General features: G+C 39.5%; 1 protein-coding gene across 4 annotated transcripts in view; it reads left to right on the forward strand.

Annotated features, from left to right (window-relative positions):
* Positions 1 to 6255: 6255 nt before the first annotated feature.
* LGR5 (leucine rich repeat containing G protein-coupled receptor 5) overlaps positions 6256 to 14918 on the forward strand; it is a 115283-nt gene continuing 106620 nt past the window's right edge. For 2 of the 4 annotated variants that reach the window (XM_088800761.1, XM_088800762.1), the window contains exon 1: positions 6257 to 6809. In XM_088800761.1, the coding sequence (XP_088656887.1) occupies positions 6598 to 6809 (212 nt within the window). In that variant the 5' untranslated portion in view covers positions 6257 to 6597. Of the gene's footprint in view, positions 6810 to 14918 lie in introns of all 4 variants that reach the window. The other 2 variants (XM_088800763.1, XM_019748990.3) reach the window with 2 other exon arrangements.

Here is a 14918-nt window from a genome sequence, read left to right on the forward strand (position 1 = left end):
TTGCAAATGAAGAAAATAGGCCACAGAGATGAAGTGCTCCAAGTCCCACAGCTTGTAAATGACAGAGTGAGATTTGAACCCTGGTCTGAGAGGACCCAAGATGATAGTATACTATGCCATGCTGTGCTTCTCATAGGTGACCAGCTAATAACCCTCATGCTACTTCACCCACTCCCAGCAATCCTGATGGGACGTTAGGAAGAAAATGGGAGTGGGAAAAACAAAGAAAATGTGAAAAAAGAAGAGTGGAGATTGGTTAGGAAATGAAGGGGTTTGCCTATTAGAAAATGTGTTTAGAATGTATTTTTTTGAAGCTGCCAATTAGATTTATTTCTGCCAAGTATCAATCTCAAATCTATGCAAAAGAAAATAAAAATCTATGAAACTTAAAATCAAAATGTTGGTCCTTATTAAAGAAAAATTAAAACAAACAGGCTTATTTTATTAATCCACAAACTTAACAACACTCAACAAAACGTTTCTGTAAATTTTAATTGCAGCAATCTGGACAATGTTTTATTATGACTCATTGACTTGAGGCACAATGTTTGTGCAATATATTTTGCCCTGCTTTATGAGATTGTAATTGCAGTGAAATGCTACTATGCATACTCAAGTAAAATATACCAGACTTATCAAAATAAAGCATTTTGGGAAATAGTGTGTTCTTTATTTGTTTATTTTACTTTACAAATCCTGTATGTCCATGAAATAAAATCCATAAATTTGTTCTTCTAGGTGAGCTGTGCAATTCCTTCTCCTTATTTTTACTATTTCTGCTCAATAACTCTGTTTTTCCTTTCCTGAAGTATGCTTATCAATTGTTATTTATTCTCTAGTGTTTGAGAGAGCTAACTCCTAACACAGAATGTTTTCTACTAGCCATTTCACAAATACAGAGGGTGCCAAAAGAAATGTATGCACATTTTAAGAAAGGAAGAAACCATATTAAAATTATGACACTCAATATATACCGATAACAAAAGATGAATATGAGTCATGTGTATACATTTTTTTGGCACCCCCGGTATATACCCAGAGTAAGAGACAGGAAGCTCTGCCCTGGACTCTGCAAAAGGGAACATGTCCAGTGATGGCCACTCACTCACCTGAGCGGACCACTTCCTTTCTCCTCTCTCTGGGTTTTGCTCTTGATGGTACTGCCACATTTTCCTCATCCAATGAGTTCTAATGCTCCACTTTTCTCTTTTTCTTCCAAATATTGTTTATGAGATAAATATTCCAAGGTTTGTTGATTTTACAGATCCATAATCCCTTTACCAAAACACTAGGGTCACAGATATTGCAGAACGCAGAATTTTGGAGAATTTTACAAAGAGAACATAGTGAGAATGCTATCCTGTATATTATATAAAACCCTCAGGGGAGTCTGGGGAAGCACCCTACAATCAAACACATCAACATTTCTGCAGCAAACTGAGTGAATATTAACATGAAGTGAGAGAAAGACTATAAACAGACTCACATCTGTTCAGTTCTGATTGCACCACCAAATTTGTTTCAAAAAACCTTTCCCTTTTCAAAGCTCTAAGGATTTCAGAATTGCAGATGAGGGATTGTGGTTCTGTATGTGCTCTAGAGACAGGCCTAGGAGAAGCAGCTCTCTAAACAGAAACCTGTTAGCCCCTCCTCATTTCGGAGTAAGGAGCATGCTCTAAGCCCTGACATTTAAATGTGGCCATGTGGACATAGGAGAAGGTTAAAAATTCTAAAAGTGTAATTCTAAAGGGACCAGAAAAAGGTCCATCACACCGGGCATATGGAAGGGTTTGTCTGGATACAAAGGAAATAATTGGCAGAATGAAATAAAGCATGTGAACAAGAAGAAAGCTCATTTAATTTCAAGTATTTTCCTCTTTTTTGTTTCATTAATTTTATTCCTAGTTTGAAAAGAAAACCTACCCATGGCTTTCAGGTGAGTCTGATTGGACGCATGCTCTCAGGAAGCAAGTTGCGTACCAGTAGAACCATGTTCATTATCATACATGAAATAAGACAAGAGGATCAAAATGAGCTAAAGAATTGATAATATCATATACCGCTATCTTTTCTTTTAGCATGTTGTGAACATATGGATATATTTAAAGGTGTCCTTTACATTGGATAATATCAAAGACAGAGCCAATTGATTTTATATAATAGCCTATTTCAAAGTAATGAATTAGCTGAACTGATGCTTTCTTGCAAAATAAATAATTCTGAAAGAAAGTAGATCTCTATTCTTAAATCCTTCTCCCTTCTCAATTAATTAGACTTTGTTGGTGAAAGGAAGTTAAGAAATTCAGCATAAGCCTGATTATATCATGAATGTAAAATGAGCAGGGCAAATAATGGGCTCTATACTCTTTTAAACAAGTTAAATAAGTCCATAATAGCCCACCAGTTGTGTAAACACTATTTCACTATACTTGTAAAAGAAATATTGACTTACCTGTTAACTAAAATTATCCTGGCATGCTTCAACTAAGCTTATTAGTAATTCTTGTGGTGTACATGAATGTTTTTAAATTTGGACTTTTATCAAAGATTAAAGAATTAGGAAATCATCCGTTTAGCAAGCCCAGAAAGTAGACACGTACCAGACTGCACTTTACCAGAATTGATTTTAGGAAGTTGCAGTCTAAGAGTCTAAGAAGTAAAAAGTGATTTCAATCCTGGCATGAGATATTCCATTACACAATGGCTCGTTAACACTGAGATACCTTCCAAAAATCATAAATAAGAACATCTCACCCAGACAAAATATTAAGTGAATCTACATTAGCCTATTAATCTTACTATCACATGTAGGGGTGCTGTTTTTCTGACATCTCGCCAGTATATATTCCTGTGAGCAACTAACTGGTTGCTAAGAGAAACTAGAAATACCTATAGTTAAGGGAAGGTTCAATATGTGTATACTTGTCCCTATTGTTCACATTAAAAAATCACTATTCTCTGTTCCAACTGTCGTCCAAAAAGACTACTTTTCTTTACAGAAATATGTGAATTTGTTTTTCAATAAAATGATAGTAAGCCCAAGGGCCTATCCAGTTTAAGTCTATATGTGGCTAGAATTCCCAAGGGATTTGGAAAAGGGTATAGAGCTTAAAGTCACAAGACTCAGGTTAGAATATTGGTTCCATCACTGACTTCCTAGTCACCCTTAGGAAAACCACTGGCATTTCTTACCCTTACACTTGGGGTAAGAATAATATCTACCTCATAAGGTTGTTATGAGGACCCAGTGAGAATATGTGAATGTGTAAAGGGCTGAGTCAATGCTGATGACCATTACCATGCAATCAGAGAACTTGGTCTTATAAATATAATGGTATTTGTCACAAAACAGAGAAAGCCTTACTCAGTGGCCTTACTAGAACTAACTGTGTGTGTGTGTGTGTGTGTGTGTGTGTGTGTGTGTGTGTGTGTGCGTGCCAGAAATTAGGTTTGCTGTGTTTTCATCTTTATTAGGTATGATAGATAAAGTGATTAACATACATGCATGCAGATAATAAAATCACCATTAGCTGAACCATTCTTATTTTCAACCCATATGATTTTCTATGTTTTAAGGTCTACAAGACCTTGAGCATTCATCAGCTCATTCTTAAATGTTCATGCTTCCTGTGCTTTCAGGTTTTGACTGAGCATTCTTAAATGCAAGTAATCACAGCTAAATCCTCATTCACTACCACAAGCAACAAAACGAAACGAAACAAAACTGATTCATTCACCCAATTGGAGGTGATGGAGTAGAAATGGCTTAGATCCAGGTGTTTAAAAGATGATTTTAGAATGTTGCTTCTCTCCTTGCTAATGCTAATGTTCAGTGACTGGCGAACTTTCTCCCCAAGGCAAAATGGCAAGCCTCCTGAACTCCCAAATTCCTTTTCCTTAGAGCTCATGAAGGCAGAGGAGAAGACCTTCCTATTCCAGGGTCCATGACCATCCCCCAGATTCAGACTGCTCTGCTTGGGTCATGCAGGTACCCACCCAGGAGTAGGGAGGCGGGGCCACAGAAATGATAGCCTTACCTACAATCACCTAAAATATAGGCGGTAGTTCCCCAAAGTGTAGACTGCTCTTACCAAAAGGAGAGAGGGAGGAGATACGTTGGGCATTCAAAAAGAAAAAGTAACAGATGTTCATTAAACCTGGCTTCCTCCAGCATAGCTGTCTGCCCACCATTTTATTGAATCAGAAATCCGTCTGCTCTACATAAATTTATTAACAAGCTTCAATTCCTGAAAAGAAAGGCACCAACACGGGTTGAAAATCTACTCTGCTATAGGCCAAGTTCCAGACATTTTAACATTTAGAACCATGTAGGTATATAATATCCCTCTTTTACAGAGACAGTAACTGAGGCTTAGACAGGCTCACTCTGTGTCTCTGATCAAAGAGCCAGAAACTGGCAGAATCTAGATTCAAATCTAGCTCTGCTTGATTCATCCCACCGCTAAAGTCACGCTTTTTGTAGCAACCCCGAAGTCAAAGAAAATGTTGCCAAAAGTTCTTAGACAGGTGGTGGACACAACCATGCCTGCATTGATAAATCAATCAGTCGATAAATATTTGTTAAGTCCCCACTACCATGAGCCCATAGTATGAATCCTGCACGTAAAGACCAGACAAGTGACCTAGTCCCTGCCTCCAAAGTTGTCAATAAAATTGCAATTAGGAAACAAAACTCATATACAATCAGGAAACCTTTAGAGCTAAACTACGTGGTATTTATAACATACCCTTCAGTGAGATTTATCGTCCTTGAAATTACTATTCAGAGTCTGTCATCTCCGTTAGACTGGGAGCTCCACGAGGAGAGCTAACTTGCCTCCCAAGGTCTCTGCTGCATCACGATTTTAGTTGTTTTACAAATATCGTTTCTTGATGATTAATGCACACTGTGATCATTGGAGGTTTCACTGTCAAATGTTCCAAAACCTCTGGGCCAAACTTCCTTTATTTGCAAAATGAGAAGGATGGAATCTGTAAATCTTACCCACTCTCTCCCTCCATCTAATCCAGAGAATCACAAACTTGCTAATTATAGGATTCATTCCAGAAAAGAGCATGTTCAGAATACTGATTCAGGTTCAGGAATGGATATATTTTTATAAGTTCCACAGGTGATCAGACAGATTTGAGGATTACTTCATAAATGAAGGAGGGCAAACATATCTCACACAAAAGGGGGGAAAGAAAATCTTCCCAACTATAAAATTCAGAAGTACCCTACCTATGGGAAAGTCAGCCAGACAGGCTAAGTGGAAGAAGATTAAGAGAGGCCTTAAAAGCCAAAAGGCTTCCCTGCCATGAAGCAAGAACTGAAAATTGTGAGTTGATGGGTCACGCTTGGGCCATCACCTCTTTCAGCCACTCACTCCGGTCTGGAGATAGTGACTGTTCCTTGCTGAGAACCCTTTCCCTCCTTTCACAGGTAGGTTCGCTGCAGGACACTGAAGTGTGTATGAACATGCATTTTGCGCTGGTCTGCGCGTGGCAATGGTTCTCGGAGCCCAGTGCCTCTCACCTGGGTGGGGCTGCACTGAGAGAATCCTGGGACACCTAGGATAAAAAGCGCCCCCCCCCCCCAAAGCAAACAGCCATCTGTCTGTCTTTCCTGCATTGTTTTACTGAAGCTGACTTCCAGGTGATCCGAAAATACTGAAAAAATAGTCACTTGAACTTCTCACCCCGTGAGTTAGGAAAGCAGCATTGGAGTGCTTGCTCACGAGCTAAATTTATGTAGCCATTAACCCAGCACTTTGATTTTAGGGCCGAAGTGAGCCAGACAGTGAGGCGTGAGTTAAGGATGAAAACGACCACCCGTCGTTCACCTGGGGATGCCTGCCTCCGTACCCTGAGAATGGAACTATTTGTGCAGATCGGAATTTAGTCTTTTTTTTTTAAGCTCTCCATGTATTTCATCCATTATTTGAAATGAGCTTGGAGGAAGCATGTCGCGTCCTTTAATCTCTGCGCGTCTGTCTCTGTCCCTCTGAAGCAGGTTTCCTTTGGCTCTCGGATCCGGGTCGCCAGGACGCCGGAGTGAGTGAGGGTGGGGGTCCCCTGCCGCTTAGGCGGTGCTGAGCGCGGGAACCCGCCCTCCCCAGGCAAAGGCAAAGCGCTGAGAACTCTCCTACTCCCGGCAGCTTCTCAGTCCGGGACTGGGGAAAGGAGGGAGGGGGCCGGAGGAGGGAAAGTGGGGCTGGGCGGGGGGGTGCCTGGGAAGCCAGGCTGCGCTGACGTCACTGGGCGCGCAATTCGGGCTGGAGCGCTTTAAAAAAACGAGCGTGCGAGCGGAGATGCTGCTCCACACACAGCAGGCCGCCTGCAGCAGCAACGCTTACAGCCCCTGCAGCGGCTGCAGCCAGGGCTACTCCGGAGGTCCGTGTGGCTGCAGCGGGCACGGTCAGGCCCCACAGCTCTTCTCCTCGGTGCCCCCGCTGGGGCAGGAGCGCGGCGCCCAGCACTGCAGGCGCCCGCTTAGCTGCAGAAGCCGGCGGAGTCGCGTCGGGCGCGCCACCGTCCGCTGCAACCCGAACGCTGCCCTGCGACCGCGTCCCGCTGGCGGCCCCCTGCCCGGGCACCATGGACACCTCCTCGGTCGGCGTGCTCTTGTCCTTGCCTATCCTTCTGCAGCTGGCGGCTGGGGGCAGCTCGCCGCGGCCCGGCGCGCTGCTTCGGGGTTGTCCCGCGCACTGTCAGTGCGAGCCGGACGGTAGGATGCTTCTCAGGGTGGACTGCTCGGACCTGGGGCTCTCGGAGCTGCCCTCCAACCTCAGCGTCTTCACCTCCTACCTGTAAGTGTGCCCCCACTCCACTCCGAAAGGGGGAAAGAAGGGAAGGGAGGATAGCCCAGACCAGGTTGGAAGCTCCCCGGCTCCCGCCTGCTCTGGAAAGGGTGGACCAGTTTGCAAAGAGCGTCTTGGCCCGAAGTGTTTGGGCCGCAGGGAAACGCACGTGTCTCAGCGGGTAACACGACCGCACTTTCTGGGCCCGCAGAGAAACGGCTTCAAGTGCACCCCCGGGAAAGCGCGGGTGCGCCTCAGCTTCCCGGTAGGGGTCCGGGCAGGTCGCAAGGCGAATTCCTCCGAGTGTAGGCATTTGCCTGAAGTGTGGGCAGTTGTACTTCTGAGCCTGGAACCCAAGAGCGGGGTGTCCGGTTGGTCCTTGCCCCAACCTCACCTCCGCTTCGCGTCCTGTCGCGTTCCACCAAGAAATGGGCTGTAAAAAATGTCCACAAAGGAGAACTCCAACTTGCTGAGCTCTAAAAGAACTTACTCTGCATCCAAGCACGGTCGCGTAATGTAACCTTTTTCTTTTCTTTCTTTCATCCTTTTTTTTTTAAATGAAGTGATTAAAATGTGGCAACCACAAACCCCGATTAGAGCTGCCAGAACGTTATCTTTACCTTTGGCTGCCCGAGCCGCCCTTTGAAGTGCCGGCCGCCACGGTGTAATCTTTAACCATCTCCTCCTCCCGGGAGGAAAAGGGAAGTGGGCTGAAGGCGGCGGGGCTGGTAAACAGTGGCGCCAACATCCCAGAGGAGATCTGAAGCGCTCTGTCATCCCTTGGAGATTCTCACACCCCTTCTGCACCCCGCCCCCCAATCTCCAAAGCCCCAACCAGGGAGGCAGACGAGGCAGCGGCTCGTTTCATAATTTTGTCTCTGGAAAACCCAAGCCCAGAGGGTAACAGGTGGTTGGGTGGATGAGGTGACTCAGGATGAGGTGACTAAGGCGATTACCTTCCCTCCCCCTAAGGAGAATCTGGGGCTCGTTCCTTCTGGCAGAGAGACCGGAGTCGAGGTCACTCCGGAAAAGAGGCACTGATGACCACAAGGTGATACGTTTAGGTTTTAATTCGAGGCACTGCGGCGAGCCCACCCCAAGCCCACGCAATCCCTGTTTCGGCTTCTCTGATGTACCTTGGCAGGAGCTAGTTGGGATGTTTGTGAACTCGTGCTTTCCTCTGTCTGGTTGTTTTCTGGATGGAAGGAACATGAAAAGGCTTGCACAACGCTTTCCACTAAATAGTGATTCTTTTTCTGGAGACAGACTGAGGCAGAAAAAAAAAATTTTTTTTATTTGCTTTAATATTGTATTCAAAGAGAGGGACTGTCCTGCTAGATTTTTGTAGTAGTAGATGGCAGTCCCCTCCTCATCTGCCATAAAACTATTTTGACTGCTTTCTTTACCTAAAAGAATTACGAAATTATCTATTTCCCCACCTGGTTTTCCTTCAATCACACGCATTGACTGTGGCAGTGATATTATTGCAATGATAGAAATATACTCTCCTGGCTAATTCTCTGAGATTTCACATTTCCTCCTCCTAAACAGCTGTTTGTACTACACAGTGAAATGCTCATCCCCAATCTCTCTGGTTAACGGCTAAACTCAATGTTTCAAGAATCATGTGTTCTCCTATATAGTGAATTGCTGAGAACAGTGTGGCAATTTCATTTAAAAGCCGAGAACTATTCTTCCCCATCACCCTGAAGAAACTGACTATATACAAGAGAAGTATGCAATACCCCTACTTACCTATTTAAATCATACACTCGTTTTAAAACATGTTTAAGAATACAGAAAATCAATTTATGATTATTGTCAGCACGCTTTTTTTTTCCACTTGAAAGAATGAACGTCGTTAGGCTTCTGTTAATAAAATTTGGCATGAAATGCTGATTCAAATCGTTTCCCACATACCTCAAATGCATTTAACTGCATCCTCCATGTGCTCAGGAGACCTTACTGCCATTGTTCCCTGTCTATCTATCGTTATAGATAACACCTTGGAGTTAAAACACCATTAGGAAATTAATTGTCCTCTTTTTCTCATGCTATTTGATGACAGTTTATATCCTGGCCTAAGGGGAAATATTCTCAGTGCCCTATAAAATATTCAATTCAGAGTGTCTCTGAAAAAATGTCACAGTGAATGTTAAATTCTTGCTTCTAATGGTTAACATTTCAGGGAGGAGGAGTGCAAAATGTAGAAATCAGTCCTGAAGTAAATAATCAAACTGACATCCTTCATAATATGTGATTTCAGAATTTGGTATCCTTATAGAGTACAAAATACCAGGGGCGATGGCATGCCCTTCCTTCATGAGTTGAGGATTTTGGGGTCTTTTGTTTCTTGTTTTTACCACCACAGAAAATCTGTGCAAACATTAAGGGTAGATGGTGCCCTCTTTTGGTTACACCTAGAATTATCTGACCATTTCTGCCTTCATTTGCGTACCCATAACCTAAAAGAGAAATTTTTATTTATTCATATTCAAATAAATAAGCATGTATCTTACTGGTTTTCCTATTTTAAGAAATAACCTCCCTTTGCTCTTGAAAGGAAACACTAAGTCACAGCCCTACTCCACTGGGGCCCAGTGGTAATTAAGCTTTGATGAGAGAGTTGCAGTGTGCAAAGACTGCTGTGGGTAAAAGGCCAGACTATCTTTTTTTGTTTGTAGTAGGTTATCACCATTTATTTGAGTCAAAATGTTATCTCTTAATCTTCCTCCCTTCCCCACAAAAGAACAAGCATTTCATTTTCTTCAAACAGATTGATGATGGCAAGTTCCAGCTGTACACATTTGGCAAATAGATTTGCCACAATCTGAGAGCTGGCTTGTCAGACTCTTAGGTAAAGAAAGTTTCCTAACTCTCTTCACAGAAGGCTAGAGCTCTTTCTATGCAGTTTTATAATCTTTCTTCCCCAGAAAAGCTAAATCTGCAGCCAGTTCAAACATTAATATTAACTCTCTTTTCTTACTGAACGACATTCCCCAGTAGCTCTGTAATTGGGCCATGGAACATGGTGGAAACACTGGAAAATCTCAATCTTAATCTCTCTCTTTCTCTCTCTCTTCTAGTGGTTATGGGTTCTGATTTTACAACACGGGCTAATAAAACTCACTTAGCAGAAAATAAGGAAAACACCAAGGTTGAGACAAAAAGGCAGACAATAATCATGGGCAATGTTTAATGCATCTCAATTTAATGATCTGTCAGAATTAAAGTAGTTCTAGCTTCTAATCTTATTATAGGTAAGTTATTTTAATGCACCAAATGTGAATGTTTTTGCTAATAGGGTCTTGAAAGTAAGCTCCCTTATGCTACTTTAATGTGTCCTCTCATTCAGTTTGAGTGGCATACAAATAGAAAACTAAATTTTAATGAACATCCTAATATAGTAAGGATACTTTATGAATCTAGAACAGCCATTTTATTTTGAAATGAAAACGGAGTTTTTTCTTGCTGTTGCTTAAAGACATGAACATGTCATCCACAAGCAAATTTATGTCACATGAACCAAAGGAACTGGGAGAAAGATTTTTTTTTTAATTTAATGTAGTTTGGTTACTTTTCCATATGTAACTTTGGAACAAAATTATTTTTACACCTAATTAGTAAAACTGGTGTTAATAAGAACGGATCGAAAACCTCAGTTAGTTTAATTAAGTATGGCCCTGGTGTCACACATGTGTTTTATGCATTTAAAATGCAGTTTCAAAATTTAAAAACATTTTTTAAATCTTCTTTGAAAATGGTTTCATATATTTCCAATTCCCTTCAAGGAGAGAAAAGTATTTCAAATAAAGGGAAATATTTGTACTTTAGCAATGGTTACAAAAGCCTTAACTGTTTTGACAGTCTTAAAATTGAGATCAATGGCAAAATTATACAGTTTGCTCTACAACCTAGATTTAAAACACTGGGGTGGGGTGGGGTGGGCTGCCAAAAAAAAATGTATACACATTTCAAGAGATGTTATCGTAAAATATGTGTACATTTTTTTGGCACCCTCTGTATAATGATGCCAATGACTTCTTTGCATTTAATCAAGTTCTTTCTTTTTCTCCAGGATTCCCAGGGATTTTTCAGTAGTTTTTTGTTATAGGGGCAATTATTGAAACTAATTGACTAAATTAGTCTGAGTGATTTTATTTTTTAAGTAGTGGTTCTGATCCAAATAAATTTGGACCGTTGATTTAGAAAAAAATATTTTACTGAATATGTTCCATATATGCATGGCAGAGTTTGTGTAACAAGATTAAATTTTTACATGAAATAAATACGATTTTCAATCAGACCTTCAATCTTTTTCCTCCTTATGCGTTTTCTTCAAAGCAAAGGAGTTCTGATTAGTATCAAAAAGTAATAATCACAAATGAGTTAGAAGATTGGAATAAAAAAATAAGCTTTTTAGTAAAAAAAAAATTATTTTTTGGTAATAGAACCATTCCCACTTGGATATATTTAAATAAGTTCAGAATCATAAAACTGGTCTATGATCTCTCATAGTTAAGTTTTTTTATCTGAACTATTTGATTATTTTCATTTCCAAAACATATAACTCAAAGGCGTAGGAATTATATCCAAGTAAGCAATTAACCCAATAAAGCTATCATTTAAAATTAAAGACATTGCAGAATATTTGTAGTTTTATAACTGATACCTAATATATCTACCTACCTTAGGAAAGCATTTTTATATTTCTTCTATTAAATTCTTACATTTAAGTCATTTGGGCTATAAATTTAAGTATGTTTCCAATTAATTCAAATCATGTGCCATAAGATAGAAATGAAAAACAGTAGTGAGTTCTTCACTGAGCAATTTTGTGAAGTAATTTTTTGGGTTTGGTTCAGTTATTTATATAAATTTAGAAAAATACTACATAGTACATTTCCTTGTAAACACCCCACAAACGGATATTTCTGGTAAATTGAATTCTTCGTGAGAAGACAAATTCCTTCCTTTAAGATTCAACTTCCTCACTCCTATTGCAATGTTTTCCTTTACAGTTTGATTTCGTAGTAGAGAAATGAATCTGACTGGCATTAGAGCACAACTGATATATCACATACCAAAGAAAGCAAGCTGGTTATCTACTCCTGTTGCTATTTTTACTGTATCTTAGTAAAATCTTATTTGTTAAATCTACTCATGAATTCAAACCTCTACAACTCTTTCATTCCCACATCTGTCAGCTTCAATCCACATTTTTATTCAGTCATTATGGATGCCAACGTAGGAAATTTCCACCTTATATCCCACTGCCCACACCAGTGCCTGGCACTTAAGGGATGTTCAATAAATATTTGTAATGAGGAATTGAATAGAATTGACTGAATCACCTGCTGAAATCCCAGTGGCTAAAGGAGGTGAGAGAAAGATAGATGAGAACTACTTCTCTGCAAGTAACAGCACAATACAAGGCTACTAGTATCCCACAATTATGGCCCAGCCCCATTTGAAATACAGTTAAATTATGTTCAGCTTAAATGATGCAATGAGTGGTTTATTGTCAAAACATACCAGAATTACATATCTAAATTGCTTTATTATTTTAATAACAATAATAATAACAGCTGCCATATTGTTCTTCCTGAATGCCAGGCATTATGCTAAGTACTTTACTTAATCATATATCTCACAACAACCTTAATGACACAGGTTCTATTATCATAGTGCCTAACTTAGGGGCCTATAAACTTATTCCAAGGCTATTTCCATTGCTCAAAATATTTTTGGACCTCTTTAAAGTTATCTCCAGGGCCAGTTTACCAGAAACACAAGAAAACCAGCCTTCTAATGTATAGTTAAGCCTCATAGTAATTGTAATTGGTGCTGAAATATTTCAGCACATTTTTCTTTTCAGGAATACAATTTATGAAGCTCTAACACCAGAAATATTTCTTCAGGGATTCCTAGGCAATGCAGTTTTTAATTTTCGATAAAATTGGAAATGTATAGCTTAGGGGCCCAGATTTTCATTTTAGTAAATACCTTTTCATATATCTATTTACTTACTACTACAGAAACATTTTTTTCTTGTCTCCAAGTCAAAGATAAATTGTAGTAGCTGCTCAAGTATTATAAAGAGTGATCAATTGACTGATAACTTCCAAGTCAAGAATAAAACTACTATTTTCTATGACCAGATCTATTTGTCAAGTAAAGCAGTTGCATTCTTTGGAATTATTTCTCAATTCAGAGAGACAGGAACTTTCTTAACAGGTTAATGTTATTTGAGTTTGTATTCACCTTTATAACTGATGAGATGAAATGAATTGATGTCACGAATGTATTCTCCATACTGTCATTTATTTGATATAGAATGGAGATTTATATATATTATATAAACTACGCATAGTTTAACAATTGTGTCAGTGATACAGATTTCTTTGCAAATTAGAAATCTAGATAAGACAAAGAAGAACCTTTCCTGAACTATTCATTTCATTTCTTCAGTCCTTCAATTCATTTGCTGCTATAAACCTAATGTGTGCTAATCACTTATATTACAAAATTACCATGAAAAACAAATAAGTGCCAATTAATTATAAATTATATTCAGTGTAAAAAGCTCCTCATCAAGTAAGAACTCATCAATTTAGAACATTTAGGAGACATTGAGATATAATCTCTAAAATTTCTTAAAACAGCACTCTCAACTCTTGTTTTCTATTAACATTAATAATTTAAAATTATTCAGCAATCCCTAATTTTCAAGTGTCTCCTTTTTTTATATATGCACATTATGTCCACATTTATTTTATCTTGTTTGCCTTCAAAGGAGTTTTGTTTCATCTTCTAATAAGAATTGTGGTGGTCAAGGAGGAAGAATGTAATCTCACGCACACACTAACACACACACCAACACCCCAATAAGAAACAATTTCCTTTGTGCCAATTGCACAGTGGAAATGATACATAACATTGACATGGCTTGACAGTGGAGAGCCAACCCTTTTGAGCTGGCTCTGTGAAGGCACCCTCAGTTCGGTTCAGAAGATGAAATGCAGAAGACAATTGTCCTGGCAAAGGGAGCCCAACTCCAGCTGAGAACGCGTGCACCGAGCTGACCTTCCTCGTCAGCCTGCCAGCTGAGATTAAGCTTTCCTCAAGTGGTCCCTTGTTAGCCCAGCCTTTTCCCCAGTGTTGCTCATCTTTCACAACTGGAAGCCAAGTGTTTCAAACTGTTACTCAATTTTGCAGCCAAATTCCTTTATTTCCTCCTCTACCTCCTTCTCTCTCTCTCTCTCTCTCTCTCTCTCTCTCTCTCTCTCTCTCTCTCTCTCTCACACACACACACACACACACACACAAAATGTGATGGCTAACCTTACATGCATACCTTCCTTCCCAAAGTCTACAATAAGAAAACCTAAGAATTTTTATGTTTTACTAAAAAACTAGTAAATACTTTGTGCTTCTTTTTTTCTTAAAATCTTGATTAAGTAGAACAGGGACCTCTACAATCTATTTGCAGAAATAACCTTCCTTTGATCAAAAAAAGCCACAAAAGTGTAGTTCTCAGGAAAGTAGAAAACCACACATGATCTCAAGTGGAAAAAATATAAAGAATTTGCTGAATATTTAACCTTAGTACATAACAAAGATATTATTTTAAACTTGGTTGATTAATGTGGGCTATGTTAGAACTTTCATTGTGTTGTGTTTGGGTTTACCCAGTGTTATTTTAATGAGTTTATTGGTTTGACACACAAAACACTGCATGGCACTTGAAGTTTTTAGGTTATAAATTTTCTTGTGAGGCACTTACTTGAAAGAACTCTGTTACGTAATCAATTGGTCTTTAAATCTATCAACACAAAAAAATGAGCTTTCACTTTTTGTATGCATGTACAGTAAGGATTATTTGGTTATAAAAATTTCCATGGAAGAAGTTACATTAAGCATCTACTTTGTATATATATATATTGAGACTTTTGCAATAAGCATTGGTTTTCTCAATGTTTGTTGAATGAATCTACAGAATGAGTTTGGAGTCTTCTAGTAAAGACTGAGTAAGAAAATTTCCTCTTTATTTTTTCTTCATCCTTCCTGTTCTGATGGGACCCTTAGCAGACATACCTGCATTTGGCCATAGTTCTA

Source organism: Rhinolophus sinicus, chromosome 1, assembly GCF_057876585.1.
Source record: "Rhinolophus sinicus isolate RSI-liver-muscle chromosome 1, RSI-T2T, whole genome shotgun sequence".
In the NCBI taxonomy this organism is placed as follows: domain Eukaryota; kingdom Metazoa; phylum Chordata; class Mammalia; order Chiroptera; family Rhinolophidae; genus Rhinolophus; species Rhinolophus sinicus.